The sequence below is a fragment of the Acipenser ruthenus genome, chromosome 4 (assembly GCF_902713425.1).
Source record: "Acipenser ruthenus chromosome 4, fAciRut3.2 maternal haplotype, whole genome shotgun sequence".
Lineage (NCBI taxonomy): Eukaryota > Metazoa > Chordata > Actinopteri > Acipenseriformes > Acipenseridae > Acipenser > Acipenser ruthenus.
In genome coordinates this window covers 48,546,028-48,568,309 of record NC_081192.1, presented here as the reverse complement: position 1 = coordinate 48,568,309, position 22,282 = coordinate 48,546,028, and the positions used below count along the sequence as shown (strand labels likewise).

At 38.7% G+C, this 22,282-nt stretch overlaps 1 protein-coding gene across 4 annotated transcripts in view; it reads left to right on the top strand.

The window, feature by feature from the left end:
* The window catches only part of LOC117399247 (ubiquitin carboxyl-terminal hydrolase MINDY-3-like), a 55,945-nt gene that overhangs the window by 23,376 nt on the left and 10,287 nt on the right, over positions 1-22,282 (top strand). For all 4 annotated transcript variants that reach the window (XM_059022483.1, XM_059022484.1, XM_059022482.1 and 1 more), the window contains 4 exons: positions 3,140-3,212; positions 11,483-11,555; positions 18,284-18,371; positions 20,160-20,231. In XM_059022483.1, the coding sequence (XP_058878466.1) occupies positions 3,140-3,212; positions 11,483-11,555; positions 18,284-18,371; positions 20,160-20,231 (306 nt within the window). The remainder of the gene's footprint in view (positions 1-3,139; positions 3,213-11,482; positions 11,556-18,283; positions 18,372-20,159; positions 20,232-22,282) is intronic.

The following is a 22,282-nucleotide window of genomic DNA, read 5'->3' as shown; positions in this document are numbered from 1 at the left end:
ATACAGAGTAGCCCAGCTAGCCACAGTACAAATATCAGTCAATGAAACTCCTCTAAAGAGGGTCCATGACGTAGCTACTCCTCTGGTAGAGTGAGCAGGCAGAGGGGATATAATCTCCAATCCTCCTCTGAAGAAAAAGGAGGGGGGTGGAAAGCCTCTAGTTCCACTGACTGGTTTAAGTGGAAAGCCGTAACCACCTTAGGGAGGAAACCGGAGTTTGTGCGTAACGATACCCTGTTTCCATAATCCCAAATACGCATATAGGCACTGTGCACTGATATAGCCTAATGGCGTAGTGGCAATACACAACGATGTGTATTGCGCAGTTAAATAAACACAGGGTTCAGTCCTGAAATAATAGACCTGGTATTTAAACACACACAGAACACAAACATGATCACAAGTCCAGAGTGAGTGCTGAAGTGCAAGTGGTGAAATACAATTTATTCAGTGAGTACGAGTGCAGTGAAGTCCGGGTTGGGTGCTGGCCTTAAGCAACAGCTCCCAGATGTGTTAGCCGTCTATAAAAGACAAACAGTACAATTAACACGAAACACTCACGGTACATACACGGTCCTTCAGTGGTTCGTCCATAACTATAACAAAGGAACAGTTCACATTGTCACATCTCCTTTTATACCGTTAGACACGCCCCGTTGAACTGCGTCCAGTTACACAATGGGGCAGCGTGTAGCGTACATTGGAGTGGAGCACAGGCTCAAGGAGCTCCGTTAGGCATGTTAGACAGGAAATAAAGTGTACTGCTTTTATGATTATTAACGTGCTGGGGCAAAGCACCAGGGCACGGAGCGTCTAAGCACCAAGGGCGCCGAAGCACTGAGGCACGAGGGCACCGATCACCGAGGGTGTAAACACCAAGGGTACTGGAGACAGGCGCTAGCCTTAACGTGCATGGGCGCCAAAGCACCAAAGCATGGAGCGTCTAAGCACCGAGGCTGTGAGGCACCAAGCACTGTGGGCGCAAGCACCGAGAGTACTGGGCAAAGGTGTCTAGCCTGGACTGGGCGCAGTCACACAACCGGTGCAGCGCGTAGCTTGCAGCGGTGGCGCACCGCCTACAGGCAGAGGGCACCGAGGGTACTGGGCAAGGATGCCTAGTCTGGACCGTATGCAGTCACACAACTCGGGCAACGGAATGGAGCACAGCCGACAGACGAAGGCACCGGAGCACCGAGGGTACTGGGCAAGGGTTTTTTTTTTTTTTTGCAAGGCAGTAAAAAAAACACACACACATGCACACAACAAGAGCTGTGAGGGTAGAAAGTCACTGCGCCAAGTGGCGGATGAACTCACATTTTTAGCCCAGCGTACTGAAAGGGCGGGCCGAGACAATTCGGCAGAATCAACTCAACATCGCGGCAGAGCCGGGGCCCGCTGGAGAAATCACGCGTCTCTCTTTTTTTTTTTTTAGCTGCAAATAGCAGAGGAAAAAACACAAAACAGCAAGTGCTGTAATGTTAGAAAGCAGACTACAATCACAAAGAGATGTACTGTAGGCTGTTGAAAAGATTAAATGTAGCGCAGTTGCGCAACGTTTATAGCTCAGTTCACAGAAGCTGAGTTTCTAATTCCAGGGAAGTGGCAAGCTGACTTCCAGCAATGAATTGTCGGCAATAAATTGCAGGGGAGCTCCAGAAAACTCGAGTGAGAGCTCTTTTACACAGAGTCAATCACAGCAACTGGACAGGTTAGAAATACCTACCTAACTTACCTGATGTGAGAAGCAAAAGAGAACATGATCTCTGCTCAGTAACTACCTGTGTTGGTCATCTTCGAATTGAAAGGGAACTGTTTTCTCTAAATTTACACACAGGCATGCCAAGTTAATTTCTGCTAATGAGGCCATATGTCTTTTTTTATTATTATTTATTTATGTATTTTTCTACTCCAAACAAACTTCTGTGCACCTCCATGGAAGTGCCTCGGGTGTTGGCCAGGTTTTTGACAGATTAGGCAATATTATTTGACTGGGCCAAGGTCATTTAAAACTAACAATGGGACCAAACAGACCTATAGATGTAACCTAATCGGCAGCCATATGTCTTATGGAGGAAACTAGCCCTTTCCTCTTGGTGATTGTTGTTTGGCAGAATTTGACACTTGAGTGATCAGTGTATCTGCTGACTGTTAGTTTAAACTTCAAATCTGGAACCTGGTCATTTCAGAAAGTTGGCTCAGATGAAGCAGCAGTCTGCCTTACTGTGAAACTATGCTCTTGAGAATTGATAGCAGAAAGAAATGAGGGACTTCAATTTAAATCCTCATGTCAAAGTATGGCGTGGATTAATCAGTTGGGCTTCTAATGACAATTTATTTACTTTGCATGATAATTGTATTACTGTAATTTTGGGGGGTTAGAATAACTAATCATGTATTTTTTATTAAATGGAATGTGGCTAATATTTTCCAGATTTAAAAGTCTTTTTGTCTGCAACTGTATATATGGTAAAAGTTACTGTAAAATAACCTTTTTATTTTGTATTTGAAAAGCATTATTATTGTTTGAAAGACCTATTTTTTGCATAATTGTGTTTCACATTACAAAAATGTAAGCAGGTTCAAATTTCCAGTTGGCTACAGTATACTGTAAGTTTTTGCTTGGCTTGTATTATATATGAGATACAGGTACTAGTTAACAATGAATGTACAGTAATACAGTTCAGTTAAACAATGAGTGGTGCCCCTCCCCCAGAGATTAGCATGCTTTCAACAAACAAACTGAAGCTGGATTTTAAAACAACTGGCAGTGCCATTAACCTGTGCTGATAGCATCTTCCGTTGTGATATGCATGTTTTAACCATCAGAAACAGAACTGATCGCATCCTTAGCTTAGCATTTGCCAAAGATAAACAAACATTTATTAGATTTGGTTTGCCTATCTGGTGCAGGTTAAGATTGGTTAATTGCCAGAAAGCTTGGCAGTAAAAACGTTGACTGTTTAAGCAGTCTCTTTGACTGCAGTCCTGGAGTAGCGAATGGTTTTTGTTTAGCTGTATTCTAAAAGCTTTCATTTTTTGGGGACTGCAAATCTGGGAAATACATTCTGTGATCGTTCCTCTAAAATAACACAGTATATACCTGTTTAAATTCACAGCTTGATTTCATTTTATTTTTTAGGAAATGCTCCTGGTTGCTCCTGAATCCCCATCAGAACAAGCAAGGAGAATTTTCCAAACCTTTGACCCAGAAGGTAGGGTAGTACTAATTGTATAAACTTTCTGAAAATCTGCAGCCACCACATTCTAAGTGCTAATATCTCATAAGTAGGGGCCTGGAAAATTCACTATATTATTATTTTATTTAATTTTTTAAGAAATTCACAAATGACAATAAAAAAACCCAACAAATTTCACGGAGCGTTACGAAACCACCATTTTATTATGATACAATAAAAAAATTAACCAGAAAACACATTTTCTATTTACATTATATTCTACTGATGTAAGTTGCCTAAAATGTGTTCTCATTGATAGTTCATCAAGAACATCACCCAAAAACCAAGGCTGAAACATTTTAACATTTAGCCTAGCTACTGAGTCAACTCTTTTAAAATGTACATTGTAACTTGATTCGCTATTGAAACAATCTTTAAAAATGTAACAAACAAGACGTTTGAAACAAGACATTTAAAATGGTCTGTGTTGGCTAGATTAGATTTTTTAAAAACAACCTTGAATGAATGACGTACTTCCATAGCCTATTTTGCTCCCTCTCAAAATATTTAACACAGGAGAAATGTTAACTGCAAACCTGAAATGCCAAAACCAAAACTTTTGTGTTTTTCGTTATACACAATGTACATTTATAGTAGTATATACAAATGTAATTGTACAGTATGAGGAATTCACCAATCATGAAGCCGGTATTTGTTTGACCCCGTTTCCGTAGTAACCAAATGCACAGCATTGACGCCGGACCGTGTACAGCTACTGTAGCTGCTTCTATTTGATACAAGTATGACATGAACAGAGGAGCTAAAGAGTAATGGAAAATACTGTAAGGAAAATAAAATGCACATTTTTCATGGTATGCAGTCAAATACACGATTTCCATGAAATTCGTGATATTGTGAATTTTCCCGGGTCCCTACTCCTAAACCATTTCAGATTGCAACTTCTTATTTTCAGTGTTAAAATCCTTGGGCAGTCTAACAAAACCCTTTAATTTGACTTGTGACCTAAGGTGGCTACCGTATTGCCATTGTGTTTTTGTAGTTGGTAGATAGCTGTATTCTATGATTCTCTGACTATAGTTCCATTACATTAACATTAACCATTACCAGAGCACTTCTAGTATACCAAACAGTTTTTTGCATATTGAAGGGAATATTTTGAAGTTCGTGAAAATATCAGGGTACAAAATTAATTGTAATGTTAAAGGAAGCATGAAACCTCCCAGAACAATAATTGAACTGCTTTTGTGTGCCTCTCAGAATATTTGCCTTTTTCATTTACACTTGCAAAATGATTCCTATAAGTGGATTTCAATTATTTCTAAAATAGGAAGCAATAATCAGTTTAGACTCCAATTACTATTCATTTTGTGACATTTGGGTAGTTATGATAATTGTGCAATTTTTCCAAGATTGCCAAAACAATTCTCTCTATTGGACATATTTGTTACTCATCATGGTTTAAATGCATGTTCTCTCTTTTATTATTATTTTTTTTTTATCAAAAAATTTTCTAAATATATTTCTCAGCACTAACAACCACAGCTCAAAAATGTTCCTTGCCTAAAATGTTTTTGTAATGTATTTGGTGTAATAGATTATTACAGCATTAACCTGAAAGGTTTACTAAATAAACTTCCCAATGGGCATGTAAGCTGTGTTAAATTCCTGATTTTAATGTTCAAAGACCATTTTATTCTCCTGAGCTTAAATGTGATACACTGTAGGATATTACATTTGAAAGAAATTCCAAAGAGGTCATGTAAACCTACCTCTTTAGTACACTTCAATATGTCTTCGTTCATTTGTTGTTCCTATGTTGTCATTTTGTCTTATTTTAAAAGTTATACATTATAAGTTAATAGCTATGTGTGGCAAAGCGCCCCGCCCCTGTGTGCATTTGTGTTATGTGTATGTATGTTGCGTGCGTGTGTTAATGTTGGTGTATAGATTGGTACACGGGATATAAACGGGTCTGTGTTTCACGTATATTTAAAGTGTAGATTTGTATTTAGGCACGAGGAGAGCACAAATCACTTCACGTGCTGGTTAAATGTAATATGTGAGCACGGGGTTGCACAGAATTAATTCACGTGCTGGGATTCAAGTGAATAATTAATTAGTAATTGAATCCCAGCACAATAGTATATATAGACGCACATTTCTTGCACTCAGGGTTAGGTGTTCGGGAGTGGAGAACGGGTGAGAGAGAGAGGAGTAATTGAAAGTAAGATCGTGAATATAATAGTTGTGTGTACTCACCGTGTTCGTCTGTCTGTCCTGCACCGTCTGTTTAGTGTTTAGTCGTTTTGTATGTCTGTTTATTTTGGCGTAAGTGCCGTGTCCTGTTTTGTGTACCGTTTCAACCCTTTTATTTGTTAATAAACGCTGAGTGCAGCCATTGCACTCAGCTCATCACAACCACTGTCTTTGTTTGAATTCCTGTCTGGTCTGACGCAACCCACTCTGGCCGTCTTTGTGACACTATGCTATTATCTATTTTATATAAAATATTTAATTTAACATTGAGTGGTGCAGTTAAACCTTCAAAGGCATGTTAAGCATCCCAACAAGAAGCCCAATTCGCTTTAGACTCCAGATCAATAAAATCTGATGAGATCATAACTGGTCGCTGGAATAACAAACACTCAGTTTGTAATTCGCCTTTAACAGCAATTCTTGGTAAGAATTGTTCATCCTAATTAAATTTCAATTTAGACAATTGTTTTTGGTTTCCTTTACTTCAAACCAGTCACTGTCCTTTTTTTTTTTTTTTTTGTATAGTGAATATGCGGTAGATCTGTTCCAACAGCTGAGTCAACTACTAGATTTCCCTGGGTGGGGATTACTGTAGGTCTGTTATTCTGTTAGAGCCGTCTTTTGATAAATAATCATGTCGATTACAAACTTAATTAAAAGCTTTATCATTTGAATCAAAAAGTCTTTCCGTGTTAACAGATTTGTTTTGAGAGATTGTAGAGAGGCCCTTGTCTAAACTTGATATTTTAACTTGATGTTTTTTTTTAATGCAGTAATTTAAAAGTGAAATGAGTTAATATTGTGCTAAAAATACACTTCCTAGTAAGTACCTTGTTTCAAGCCCAGCAGTGCCAATCAGAATCACTTTTTATGCTTAAATATGTACTCCTTGGCTTTAGTTTAGAACAATGGTGAAAGGTATTGAACTCTGAAGACCTGCCGAATCACTGCTGCATTTTGAAGGTTTTCCTCGTTTCTGCTAACGTTTTACCCACTTGGAATGGTATTTTTTAAAATGTTACAGGTGTTAGGTAGTTATGTTACGTAATAGTAACATTAGCCACCAAAAGGGATGAAGTTAGTTGATTGCTTATTTTTAAATTCATATTTTTGGTTTCATATTTTTGTTTATTGGTGTTTTATTATTTTACATGGTGTGACAGAGATGGCTGAGTGGTGAAGTCAGGCCAGAGAGACACAAAAACAAAGTACTGCAGGGCAAAAGACGCTGCGGCGCCGTTTATTTTCAAAAATAACTCAAATAGAACACTGCTCACAGAGCAAAATAAAAAAGATAAACAAAAATAAATCACAAACACAAAGCACACAGGTCAGGCTGGGCAGATGCTGTCACTGATCCTGTATAATTTTTAACTTTTTTTTTCTTTTCTCCTTTCTCCTCTTGCTCTCCCATACTCCCCTCTTTACACCCACATCGTGCAGAGAGCTGCAGGCTTTTATTTACTATGGCCGAGGGGTTAACTATCAATTATCTCATTACCCCTCGGCCACAATCTGCACAAGGTTTTTAAATACTACTGGCAGAGGACGAGCTGCCAACCTCGTCTCTGCCAGAACACCTTTAAAAAATAAAAACAACAAAACAAACGCACGGCTATACCGTCATATTTATACAAATAAATAAATCATAATACAAACACAAAATAATAAACTACATTTGTTTAAATAACAAAATAAAACAAATACATTTATGGCAGGGCTTCGCCCTGCCCCCTTTTCATGTGCAGGGCTCCTCGCCCTCTCACACATGGTTGGTTTGTTTTTTGTAACAATACATATTCTAAAATCATCTTACAAATGTTGAGTGTTCCTAATAAAGTATCTAAGCCCTGTCTATACCTGTGCTTTTCAGGTTGGTATTTAGCTTTCAGTCTTGCAATAATTCTGAATTGTTATTTTTTTAGCCTATACCTTGACAGGTTCAGTTTTGTAAACAATATACAAAGTCAGACTTGAGAACTTGAGTGGATTCATGTTGCAACTTTTTAAAAACATGCAATTTCAGAAATTATTTCAATTTTGTATTATATTTTGTATGTGTCCTAAATAGCATGATTTTCTGAGCTTTAGAATATAAATGTGGGCACAAAGGAAAGCATATTCAAATGTATCACCTTTTACTAAAAAGTAAAGAGAGGAAATTGCTTTTTTATTTTAGTTATAAATACACATATTGTACATTTCTTTACAGAACTTTTGCCTTCCCAGTTTAATTATTAATTATTAAAAGCAATGAGCAGTCAGTTTTAAAAGAAACCAAAATATGTTAAGGATGGGTGGTTTTAAAATGTGTACTTTTGTTTCCTCTATTCTGAATACTAATAATGTATTGTACAATGGTACTATAAAGATTATAGAAAGGTAGTCTCTAAAAAATGATACAATGGCTGGATAGAAAAAAGGTTTGAGAAACCACTAGTTTGTAATTATGCAATTGGCGTGCTTTATGAATCCATCTTGTCATTAAAGACCAGCACTATTCTGGGTGTTGAGGTAAATAAACTGATAAAGCCAACAGACCTATGCACATACTTTTGGTATAAAAAGCCAATAGATATCTTGACTTAAACTAAACAGAATTTATATGCAGAAAGATTTGGATTAGTGCCTTTGTATTCCCAATAAGAAACAAACCTGTGGCACTTAGATGGCTGTAGCAGAGTGAGATTTGTTTTATGGTTAATATATTTTACTGTGACATTAAAACAGGGACATGCCATGTAAGGTTAAGAAGATAAACTTGATGAATTTGAAAATTGTATAGCACACCCTTAACCATATAACATTATGTTGTTTAGCATGCTAGGGTGTTTGGATGGATGTACTGTAACAGACAACAGTGCTGGTTCTCAGTTTATCCAACTGGACAAATAAAACGGACTACAAGAGTGATCATTTCTTTATAAACAGAACGGTTTAATTCACATTTGTAATGTGATTGTCCTCCCTAATTCACTTTTTACATGACAAGCTTATATTAACAAATAAAAACGTGAGGTAATAAACCTCAGCATAGGAAAACCAATAGAGTATTAAAAGAACAGATGCAAGCCATTGTTAATTAGGCCTAACTAATTCAACAAACACTGTGTGTGGGACACATTCCAGAAATACATCAGCATCTAAATTAACGGTAGTTAATATGACATTCTGTTTCAGATGTGTTCTTTCTTTCTTTCTTTCTTTCTTTCTTTCTTTGAAGAATACAAAACGCATTTAAACCATACACCATTTTTTTTGTCAAGTTCAGATTCAATTCATAATTCTCTAGCTTAGAGCAACCAGGTTCTGTCACGTTAACAACGACGCAAATGTTTGACGCTACTATGATGTGTGTCTGGTATGGAACAGAACACAGCAACAGGAAAGCTGTAAATAACCAGTTTAGTAGTATTCATATTTCTACATGTGTGGGGAAGTATTATGACTTAAGAAGTCTGCAGCAGTGCGTTTTATTCAAGACTTAATTTGTATGTGTCTGTTCTTAAAAGTTACAGTCCCCAGATATTTTTAAGACTGATATGTATAATGCACAATTGAGAATTGAAAATATTCTATTTGATTTCCTAGATTGACATCTCTCTGTGATCTGATGTTATGAGGTTAAACTAAGTTACAGTGGCTATTAATGGTTCATCCTTTGGCACTCTATTTGTATTTTAAACATAAATGTAAACGTTCCCAAGCTAAAGTTGTTTCAAGATTGCTTTTTATTATTTAACGGTGTGCATTCTGCTGTGTCTTATACTCCAACTAAAAATGATCTTTTCTTGACTGACATCAAGTATGTAAACAGTGAGGATTGTGAACCCAATTGAAAGGAACTGTTTTCCTGTGCAATGGTGAATTTTGACTTTAGAATCCTTGACATGTTTCTGCTCCTGACGAGAGGTAATTTTGCTCTGAAGGAAAAGGCCTCCCTTTGGGTAGGAAGGGTAGCAGAAGCTTACATCCTCTAGTTACTGCTGTACAAAGCTGCTAGCTGCCCTGTCAGAATCCAGTTGGATTTCTGTATACTCAGCTAATTGTTATCCTTTTTGGTATGTGTCTTTTAACAGTTGCATACTTTTATCATACCTAAGCAGATCAGATGATACTAAGTGTAGAATTCCTACTGCATACTGTTCTCAGAGAACTGCAAGGTATTGATAACAATTTAATAAAAAAGATATTGAACACTGGAAACATAATTTTCAGTGTGCAATCTGTACCCATCGTGAAAAACCATTGCGCTCTTGCAGTGAAGTAAACCAAACTCATTTTATGACCAGCAATGCTGTTGGACAGATTCCATGCTGACTACTTCTGAACATTTTTGTTGCATCACTCATTTTTATATGTTATTATTTATTTATTTCTTAGCAGGCACCCTTATCCAGGGCAACTTACAATTGTTACAAGATATCACATTATTTTTACATACAATTACATTCTTTTTTGCACATTATTTTTACATACAATTACCCATTTATACAGTTGGGTTTTTACTGGAGCAATCTAGGTAAAGTACCTTGCTCAAGAGTATAGCAGCAGTGTCCCCCACCTGGGATTGAACCCACGACCCTCCGGTCAAGAGTCCAGAGCCCTAACCACTACTCCACACTGCTGCCCAGATTGGAAATTAAACTGCAGAATGCATACTGTAGTTGAAGATGTCTTTTTTTGGATAAAGGGGTACCAAAAGCATGACACCAGACCCAGATTGTGAAAGTCCTTTATACATTAGGCCATTTCCATTTTTTTCTGAACACATTTTTTTTCTGGTCCACTGATTGTTTACATCTGGTATGCTTTATGTGGTGAACATGATAACTACTTCAAAATACCATAGAATCATAAACTGGGCTCTTTCCCTTTTGGATTGCATTATGAGTACCCTCTGAATGCTTGTTGCTATTTGGTCATTTCTGTAAGCGTTTATAATGATGGGGGAACAGCACACACAGAATTGCAAATACTTTGTTCTACTTAGTTATCACAAGTGATTTAAAATGTTTATTTGTATTTAAGCACGCGGGATTGCACAATCACTTCACGTGTAGATAAACGTGTATTAATATGTGGGCACAAGGATTGCACAAATTGGTTCACATGCTGGGATTCAAGTGAATGATTAATTAGTAATTGAATCCCAGCACAGCTGTATATATAGATGCACGGATCACTCACTCGGGGTTGGGTGTTCATGAGTGGAGAACGGGAGAGAGAAGGAGAAATTAAATAAGATAAAAACAATTGCTACGCGTGCTGGAGGACCAGCACGATACTTGTTTGTTTTGTTTGTTTGTTTCGTCCACTGTCTGACTGTCTCTTGGTTTTGGCCACCGCGCCGTTTTGTTTGTTCTGTGTTTCCGCTTTGTTAAAACCTTATATTTTACAATAAACCAGCGCATCTGCGCATTTATTCATACCTTGTAGTCCTGACTGTCTGTGTTCCTTCCTGGTCTGACGTCACCACATGAGCCAATCGGGTCAAAGGCAGTAATACATTGGAGGATATAACTGAGCTTTACACAACACATTTCTGTAGTAATACACACTGCAGAAACCAGTTTATTTTTCTTTCTTTTATTTTTTTTTCTTTTATAAAAGTACTGAGGTTATAGGAGGCTTTGTGGTCCAGTGGTTAAAGAAATGGGCTTGTAACCAGGAGGTCCCCAGTTCAAATCCCACCTCAGCCACTGACTCATTGTGTGACTCTGAGCAAGTCACTTAACCTCCTTGTCCTCCGTCTTTCGGGTGAGAAGTAATTGTAAGTGACGCTGCAGCTGATGCATAGTTCACACACCCTAGTCTCTGTAAGTTGCCTTGGATAAAGGCGTCTGCTAAATAAACAAATAATAATAATAAGGTCTCCAGCTGCCCTACAGCATTAAAACACCTTGTTCTGCTGTTCTTGATCCTTTGCCAGTGGACAGCGGTAAACTCTTGTCTAATGGTTTTTAGACAACTGAATCATGTCGGACTCTACTGGCTTAACGTCTGTCATTGTTTTTATTCTTTTACAGATAATGGATTTATACCTGATACATTGCTGGAGGATGTAATGAAAGCACTGGACCTTGTGTCAGAGCCTGAGTAGTAAGTCAGTTTGGACATGCCCTGTATTATGTTTTAAGTTACAATCTGTAAATTATGTGGGACTAAATTCACTTAAACCTAATGCATTTAAACTAAACTAAAAAAAGTAATGATTGGATTGAATATTTTGCATCCATAATTATAAAAAATGTTTCACTGGAGCAAAACACTTTGAAAATTGTCTTGTTAGTCTCTTATTTTGTTCAAATGAATAATGCATTATGCTGGAAAGTGGGATCTAGTTCTGCTGGGGTGACCTACTTACTCTAAAGGTAAAGAACAGTTTCAAACAGCACTCTTTGTTACGTCCCACAGCGCCTTGTGCCCCGCGTGAAGCCAGCAGCTTGAGTCGCTCCTTCCCAGAGATCAAGCAACATAAGTCAGCTGCCTTGTGCTCTCCTTACAGGCTGCTTAGCACCGGCTGGAGTTAAATTATAAATCTCTTTTTAAGTTATGAGACATTTATTTTTTTTAACTGTAATGGTGTTATTACTTTTTTCTGTGGAGAAATATTTCTCGTTTTTTTGTGCTGCGCTGGGCCAAGATACGCGCTTCGGATTGAGATTGCTTGCAGTCTCATTCGACAGTATCTCACTGCCGTTTTGGTGACTGCTTTGCATTATCATTACGAGGGCAGTTTGTACCTCTAACAAGCAAGCTTCCCTCAGTCTCGTGTGGGTACTGACTGTGTGGTTTTGCCAGTAGCTTGTACAGGTGGGTATCCCTGTACAGTGCTACCTACGGTAACTGCAAACTGGTTTACCCGTACCGTACCGGTACCGAGGTCTCCGACACACTCCGTTCCCGTACCATACTGAATCGGGACCGAGGTTACCTCACTGGTACGGTGCCATCCTTGTAACCGTACCATACTCGCATGCATATGCTTCGGTTGTTGTTGCTTTAACAATTTGAACAACAGTTTTGGATGCCGTTTTGGTGACAGCTTTTATCACCGTTGCGAGGGCTGTTAGTCCATTCTAACAAACAGGCTTTCTCAGTCTTGTGTGTGGTACTGACTGAGTGGTTTTGTCAGTGGCCCTGTACGTTGCCATCCGTGGTAACTGCGAAACAGTGGACCTGTACCATACCGGTACCGAGTTCACCGACCCGCTCCGTTCCCGGTACCAATGTTGCCACTCTAGTACTGTCCTGGTGCCGTTCTTGTACCAATCCTGGTGCTAAGAGTCACCTCATCTGTACCGAACCAATCCGGTTCCGACCCGGTGCTAAAGTCACCGAACCGGCCCCACTCGGGTCTTGATCCGCCCGGTCTTTACCTATAGGCAGATTGAGGCAGCAGCTGTATACTGTACACTACATTGCTTGCTACTTGCATCATGACTGGGTTTTATCCCTGTGAGACATGCAATACCAGTCTGCCTTTTGAGGACAAGCACGGCAGATGCTCTTACTGCCTGGGGCAAGAGCACGCCAAGAAGGCATTGGCAAATTGCAGCTTCTGAGAGTTTTGTGCCCCTTTTTCCAAGCCCGTTTTCCACGCCTAATTCAGCGCTCCTATCCAAGGACGCCGTCTGCCCTAACAAGCAGTGCCGGGTCTCCTGAGGTGATCCTCAAGAGTGGCTATTCAGCTTGTGCGCCCGCCTCTGGTTCTCCATAATAGGAGCCGGGGACCCACTGGCGATAGATGCCTTGGCACACCAGTTCCCACCTTCCCACCGCTCGCCATGCGGCTGCTGTGTCACAGAACTGACCCGATTCTGACCCACTACCAACCTGTGCTTACATCCCCGGTCCGGTGCCAAGCAGGTCTTGTTCAGCTCCATTGCTGTCTTTAAGCAGACTGAGGCAGCACCTATACATTGCTTACTGCACACTGTCAGATGCTCGGCCGAGCAGCTTTGGAATATTATATTCAGGTTTCGGGGTCTTTAGGAGGTAAACACCCATGCGGTAATGGTTACATTTCTATTTTAGGAAACCAGGGTTATGATAATAACCTAATGTTTTCTGGTGTGCTGTGTTTCTTTCAGACCTACACATTGGAGACCTAAATAGACAATACGAGTAACTATTCTGATATTATTGTGTTAGCTAACTTTTATTTCTCTTGGAAATTAGGTAAATCCCTCCCAAAATGTTAGGAGTGGTGGCTGCACTAACCCCTTAAGTTAGGCTGCATTCACACTGAGTCTGTTTCAAACACTCGTTCGTTCGTTTTGTTTGAAAAAATGTATCACTGTGCTTTCTGTTCACACTTATATGCAAGCAAAGGGACCCGAGTTTGTTTGGATGCAAACTAATGTTCATTTTCTTGGGATAGGGGAGACCTGTGCTGGCTGTCAGGCGCATGCATGATCCTGCAGGGGGTGGTCGGGAGCAACGTGGGAGCTGCCTACCAGTCATGTCAATGACACGGAGAGGTTGGATGACGGTGTGTCGCATCTCTCTGTCTCCGAGTGGTTGGGAGGCGGGTCTTGGGGGGGGGGGGGGGGGGGGCTGGGGTTGGTCGATCAACCAATAAAAATTTGCTGTTCCTTCGCTCTGCGTGTACTGGGTTACACAGCCGCTACCACATATTTAATAATTTATTACATACCCGAGTGGGACATTTGACAGTTTAGTTGGGGAAGTCTGGGCAACCCCATGTGTGATAGTGAGGGAATAACAAAAAGTCACTGAAACTCAAGCCGCACCTGATAGCGGAGGCTGTGGGACACTACAAGAGGTGGCACCTTTTATTTGTAGTTTGGTTATTGTGTTTTGTTTTCCTTTTTTCTTTTGCCTTCTGTTTTGAACATTATTTCAGCACCTGCGTGTGTGTGATTATCTGCCTGGTCAAGACACTTACCATTGTTGGTATTTCTCATCCACTGTACAAGGGTGCCCCCTTGGACCTTAAATAAAAATTGAACTCCGATGAGGTGGTATCAGATAAACTTTCTGACTCCCTTGTCTTCAGTGAACCCCAACACCCGAGTCCTTTTGTGTTCACAATGCAGTTTTCATGTGAACTCAGTTTCGTTTTATATGGTGTGTGAACCGGATGTTTACAGTATCTGCAACGCGTATTCAAAGATTGCAGCAATTGATGCATTGCTCCAATTTTTAATATAGCATGTTTTAGATTATTACATATTGCTGTGGAAGAAAGCACTCGGGGAGCACTTCACTAATTTAATTAATACATGTATTGCTTGTCTACATTAGGAGAATAATGCAGTTTACACAATTCTGCACGGTTCTCCTACTGTCGGCGTTAAACAACAAGTTTTGTCCAGTTCGGCTTGAATTTTGGTGTCTGACCACATTTCTATCAGAGCTTTAGACTGTTTGTACCACTGTCCAGATTTCCACAATGAAAAACTGGGAGTTTTTTTTTTCAATTCACTGTCGCCATAGCAACTCTGAAGCCGTTAAAATAACAGTACAGGCGCTCGTCGACTTACGACGCACGGCACTTAAGAGTCTTTTGCATTATTACCTTGCTTCGACTTTACGATATCGATACGGCATTCACGACACGGTGAAGCACGAGCCATGCGTCATGTGCACGTGCTCAGTGTCCGAACCGCAGTACCTGTCGCGGTCGCCCTGACTCACTTAGCATTTGTTTGTTTGTTTTATGCATGTAACTGTTTTTTTTAGAATGTATTTGCCCTTAACAATGCCTGATAAGAGCAGTGGACTCAAAACGAAACCTAAGCTATGAGGGGCTTAACTTCAGGCGATCGTATTTCCTGCTAGGAGTACTGCATACACACACTGAATATATAATTGGAAAGACCCTAGTCTGTACTTTTGAATAAACCAGGTAGGTGCCTGAGTAATATGTGCGTAACCACCGGGGCTCCGGCGCCCCAAAAACAATGGGCTGAGTGTAAAGCATTAAATAAATATTTGCATGAGTACAATATAACGGGTCATTTTTATAAAGATATATTATCTGGCCAGTCAGGAACGTAGCCCCAATTTATACCATTGTTCCTATGGGAACATGTGCTTCGACTTACAACTCGACTTTGAGGAACCAATTGTGTCGTAAGTGCAAAGGACTGCCTCTATATAATAACACAATAATAGTTTAAAAATTAAACATTGGGTCAGTTTATTGCAGATCACAACAACTCATTGTTTTCTTTTATATTGTTATATAGTCAATACATGTTAAATGTACAAAAAGCCAGATGTAAAAAATAGATTAGCTATTGCCATTTAAATATATTGTATACACGTAATTAGAATGCATATAATTGTTTATTTTTGTTTATTTAAGTTTGTTTCCTATGTGCAAAAGGAGTGCTGCAGTTGTTCACATTGATGTTTAGCAAGCGAACCAGACTTCTGCGTTTGCCAAACGGTTACCTCTTTAAGTGGACTCGGTACGTTTCATTTCCCAGGCGGACTTTGTTGTTCACACTTCACACCAAATGTACCGAACCGTACCGAGTGCGGACCAAACCCTCTAAATGGACCCAGTGTGAACACAAACGTATGTGTTAGTTTTGTGCTAGTTAGTTAAGTTTTAAGTAGACCACTGTGGGCGGAGCTTAGAGAAGGACCAGAAATGACAGCACACAGGAGCCGGAAGTGACGTTTAGTCCTGGAGCCCTGTACCAACAATGGTATCTGGGCAGGATTTTATTTGAACACACAATGAAAATAAACAGTCCAGTATTGCAGAAAACAAACAAGAAAACCACCTGGAATACCAGCAATGGTAAACTCAGGTTTCAAATAAAGAGTAAACAAAAACATCACGGTTACAAAAACAACAACAGTAAAGGAAGCACTGGGTTTCTCCGTGCTGCTGCAGTGGGTTTCCTCTCACCGCCTCTTGGCTCCCTTCCGAGGAATAAAGAATAGTCCTAGGTTTTTTCCACCGCGGTAATCCACCAGAGTTTTCCAAAGCTTCAGGATTCTGTGAATTACAGCAGGTTTGTAAAAGCAAAACAACAAAGCACAGCATGTCTTTTCCGTGTTTTCAGTTCAGGACAGGGAGACCGAATGGCAAAACCACTGTACCTAAATACTGCCGAATCCCGCCCCTGCAATCAGCACGCTGCCCCACATCAGCCAATCGACAAGCACAGCACAGCTGATTGCAATGATGGTACTCGGCGGCCGCATAGTTCCGCCTTGGGCCAAGATGGCCGTCCGACCCGGAACTTCCGGTCTGATCAGAGTTCAGCCTCCTGACCCAATCACGGTCAGCCCTACACAGTGCTGCTGTTGGTCTGGAGGGCGAATTACAACAGGGATTGAATCCTGTCACAACCACCTTTTGTTGTCAACCTTTGATGAGCTTTGAGCTTAGATGTTCGTCTTGGGTTGCACATAAAGTCCTAGGTATCTGTAGTCCTGGAGTTGAGATGTGGGAAAGAGTTTAAAGTCTACAAAACCATTTCACCCAAACTGATAAACCAGACCATGTTAAGGTATCATCATTTATGATGCAAGTAAAGAAAATCAAAGCAAGATTATTATTAAACAGTACTTTTTTGGTTAAAATGTCTAGTTTAGATTCTTCACAAAGGTTTTTTTTTGTGTGAAGCATTTTTTAGCTAAATGTGAGGTTCCGCAAGGTAAAACTTTAAAATGTAAAGATTAGTTAGCTGTTTTTGTTTGCATGTTTTGTTTTTTGTTTTTCCAGACTTGCTTTCCCACGTAGCTGAGCCTAGATCTTACCAATAAAGTATCTCTAAAAGGAAACAACTTTGTGTGAACGTTCCATCAATATTATTGTATTAAAATAGTAACTGATTATGCTGGTTGGAATTTTTACCAGGCTATGTCTGGCATCTGAACTGTAATTCCTGGGCTTTTATCATGCATCCCAAAATTAGAAGTTTGATGTTTCTGCTGGCTCCGAGTTATATTGCATTACAATGTAATAGGGTTTGAAGCAAAACACTGGTTATATCGCCATACAGAAATTGTTATTTGTATCATTTGTCAAATCAAACAATTATTATTACAGGATAATAGTGCGGATAATGTTATTAAGTTAGAGATATGTAGCATCATATAGCAATCCACACTTGGGAAAAACATTCCTTGCTTGAAAGGCTTACGGTTGAGTCTAGTTCCCAATGAAAGGACCTTCGTGTGTCATGTGATGTGTAGGACACGTCCCTGCTTTAGTGAATTCATACTGTATTTCAATAATATGATAATACATCTGTTATTGTTTATATGTTAGTACAAATGTTTTTTGCTTTGAAAAATATCCAAATGGTGACCATTTAATTCAATATAAAACTCAGAATAGGAGTCCTTTCCTTTTCAGTAAAGCATTCAATATCTGTATTTTATCTGCAGCCAGTATAACTGAGTTTAACTTCTGATTGCAAGCAATGTTCTCTTTTTCTTTTTTAATTCAACACCATTCACTGAAATGAAAGTGTATTTAGCATTGTAGTCTGTTTTACTGTCTGGACATGTACTAACTAATTGTAAAACTTTTTGGAAGTTTACAAGAATAAAATGCAATGAAATTATGTATGTATGTACTTTTAAAATTATATTCTATACTGTTATTGTTCGCATTAATACAACAGTTCCTTTCTTTAAAATTACTTAAAGGAAAAAAATATCAGTTCTAGATCCAGATGATCATTTATTGGAATATCGTTATTTTCTGTTCAGCTTGTATTGTGATGTGAAATATCTTGTATCGCTGCAACCCTACAATATAATGTTATCATAAACCGTACTTATCAACATGAGTGTTGATTGTAACAGGATTTTCATGTGTTTTGTTTCAGTGTAAACCTCATGAAGAGTAAATTAGACCCTGAAGGATTAGGAATAATATTACAAGGACCTTTTCTACAAGAGTTCTTTCCTGACAAGGTAATGAATGTATACTTGAGTGGGGAAGGGTGGGTACTGACTTAACTTGAGCATTAGGTGTGCTTTTATAAATTGCCATGGGATAGCATGTAGAATTAAGGCTATTGAGACCATTCCTTGTTAAACAGTCTTGCATACAGAGGCTTGCCATCTATACAGGCTGTCTGATTTTCAGCCTTGGCCATTTTGATGAAAACTGAATTTTATCCTAGAATATATGGAAGATACAGCTCATTGTTGGTGATCTATTTGCATCTCATTTTAGAGGGCTGCCTATTGACAGAAACGTTTGTGCTAGATATCAGATATATATAACTATCTTGGATCTTACAACCTTTATGTTAAAGTTATATTGGTATTATTGCATTAAAATAGCTAACTGATACTGCTGGCATTCTGCGTACAAGTATATTTATTAACATGTCATTAGTTCAAATCAACAGATTGACTGTTCAAGCCTGTTTGGTTGGCCTTTGGGAATACATACAATCACTCTAATTCCTTGAACAAAAAAAAGTTGCATTTTACAACTGCCAAATCAGGATAAAGTGTTTCATGGTCTTAACATTTTGTACAACTTTTGTTTCTATTATTAACTTATGCTAGTTATAAAACATCTGTTCAGCAGTGCACAAGAATTCAGTCAGTGATTGTCTAATGGAAAAACAACTCCAATAATGAATCAAGTCTGTCGTGTAATTCTGAAACAGAGCCTGGATAATGTTATGTTTAGCGTTCATCGGTTCCAAAATCTTATGCTCTATTTTAGGGAAAATAAACCGATTTATGTATAATATATAGAATATCAATCTGAAAGAAAAGTTTCAAACTGCTGCACCTTAAGTAGCAGGTTGGCATAACAGTGAGACAGGTTTTAAATTGATTTTCAGAGATAAATATGATATCTTAATGAGTTTTGGTTGTGTAGAGCTCTATTTTTAATAGCAGACTATGCTAAATCTAATCTTAACAGCCATGTTCTGATGTACTTAGGCTCTCCTGACATTTAAACATGTGGTCTTCTGAAAGTTACAGTGCCTGTAGTAAGTATTCACCCCCCTTGGACGCTTTCACAGTTTGTTGTGTTACAACCTGAAATCTTGATGCATTTAATTGGGATTTGTTGTCCTTTGATTTACACAACCTACTCAACGCTTTGAAGAGGCAAGAGAATTTTTATTGTGAAACAACAGTTAATGAAAAATAAAAAAACTGAAATGTCTTGGTTAGATAAGTATTCACCCTCCTGAGTCAATACTTGGTAGAACCACCTTTGGCAGCAATTATAGCTGTGAGTCTTTTGGGGTAAGTCTCTACCAGGTTTGCACATCTGGATCGTGCAATATTCACCCATTCTTGGCATAATTGTTCAAGCTCTGTCAAGTTGGATGGGGATAGTTGGTGGACAGCAATCTTCAAGTCTTGCACAGATTCTCAATCGGATTCAAGTCCAGGCTTTGACTGGGCCACTCTAGCACATTCACTTTCTTGTTTTTAAGCCACTCCAGTGTCACTTTGGCTCTGTGCTTGGGGTCATTGTCCTGCTGAAAGGTGAATCTCTGTCCCACTGTAAGTGTTTGGAAGTTTCTGTATCCCCACAATTTTATTTTTAAGTCTATTAAATTGGTGGCACACTTCTAAAAACAAAGTGGACTGTAAGTTCCAACTACAAACTTTTGACACTTTCTAGATGTAATTGTTTTGACTGTGAAAAATGGGGTGTGAAGACACAAACAGGTCATGCAGAGGAGAAGCGACCGTGTTAACATGCCTTTCCTTTTATTTCAGAACTCTGTTATTCCAGACTCATTCCCTGTGTACCACTACAATGGACTGAAGCAGTCTAACCACAATGAAAAGGTATTTAGCATTGTCCTTTATCTAAGCTCATGCAAAAAGTGGAGGTGCCAAGGGCCATTTTAGTCATCTTAAACATTTAGATGTTTAGTCCAATATACATTTTTTTTGTATGTAATTATTTAATTTTTAATTGAGTTCAATACATTTGTAGAGGACACCAAGGTCATTGAAGTCAAGGCCAAAGTGTAGGATGTTGTGTAATTTTGCTTAGGATTTATATATATATATATATATATATATATATATATATATATATATATATATACATATATATATATATTTATATATATATATATTTATATATATATATATATATATATATATATATATATATATATATATATATATATATATATATTATATATTTATATATATATATATATATATATATGTATATATATATATATATATATATATATATATATATATATATATATATATACAGCTGTGGAAAAAATTAAGAGTCCACTGCATTATTATCAGTTTCTCTGGTTTTACTATTTATAGGTATGTGTTTGGGTAAAATGAACATTTTTGTTTTATTCTATAAACTACTGACAACATTTCTCCCAAATTCCAAATAAAAATATTGTCATTTAGAGCATTTATTTGCAGAAAATGACAACTGGTCAAAATAACAAAAAAGATGCAGTGTTGTCAGACCTCGAATAATGCAAAGAAAATAAGTTCATATTCATTTTTAAACAACACAATACTAATGTTTTAACTTAGGAAGAGTTCAGAAATCAATATTTGGTGGAATAACCCTGATTTTCAAGCACAGCTTTCATGCGTCTTGGCATGCTCTCCACCAGTCTTTCACATTGATGTTGGGTGACTTTATGCCACTCCTGGCGCAAAAATTTAAGCAGCTCGGCTTTGTTTGATGGCTTGTGACCATCCATCTTCCTCTTGATCACATTCCAAAGGTTTTCAATGGGGTTCAGGTCTGGAGATTGGGCTGGCCATGACAGGGTCTTGATCTGGTGGTCCTCCATCCACACCTTGATTGACCTGGCTGTGTGGCATGGAGCATTGTCCTGCTGGAAAAACCAATCCTCAGAGTTGGGGAACATTGTCAGAGCAGAAGGAAGCAAGTTTTCTTCCAGGACAACCTTGTACTTGGCTTGATTCATGCGTCCTTCACAAAGACAAATCTGCCCGATTCCAGCCTTGCTGATGCACCCCCAGATGAGTACAATTTTCAGCTTTGCCCAACACCTGGTCGTCTAATGGTTAGACGGAGACCTGGAGAGGCCTACAAGCCACAGTGTCTCGCACCCACTGTGAAATGTGGTGGAGGATCGGTGATGAACTGGGGGTGCTTCAGCAAGGCTGGAATCGGGCAGCTTTGGCATGAATCAAGCCAAGTACAAGGTTGTCCTGGAAGAAAACTTGCTTCCTTCTGCTCTGACAATGTTCCCCAACTCTGAGGATTGGTTTTTCCAGCAGGACAATGCTCTATGCCACACAGCCAGGTCAATCAAGGTGTGGATGGAGGACCACCAGATCAAGACCCTGTCATGGCCGGCCCAATCTCCAGACCTGAACCCCATTGAAAACCTCTGGAATGTGATCAAGAGGAAGATGGATGGTCACAAGCCATCAAACAAAGCCGAGCTGCTTAAATTTTTGCGCCAGGAGTGGCATAAAGTCACCCAACATCAATGTGAAAGACTGGTGGAGAGCATGCCAAGACACATGAAAGCTGTGCTTGAAAATCAGGGTTATTCCACCAAATGTTGATTTCTGAACTCTTCCTAAGTTAAAACATTAGTATTGTGTTATTATTATTATTATTTATTTCTTAGCAGACGCCCTTATCCAGGGCGACTTACAGTCGGAAGCAAATACATTTCAAGTGTTACAATACAAGTAATACAATAAGAGCAAGAAATACAATAACTTTTGTTCAAGTGTGACAAACCACAATTCAGTAATACAGCAGATAATAGTGATAGTTACATCAGGATATGATTAAATAGTGATAGTTACATCAGGATATGATTAAATACAAAATACTACAGGTTAAACACTTGGCAGATTACAGT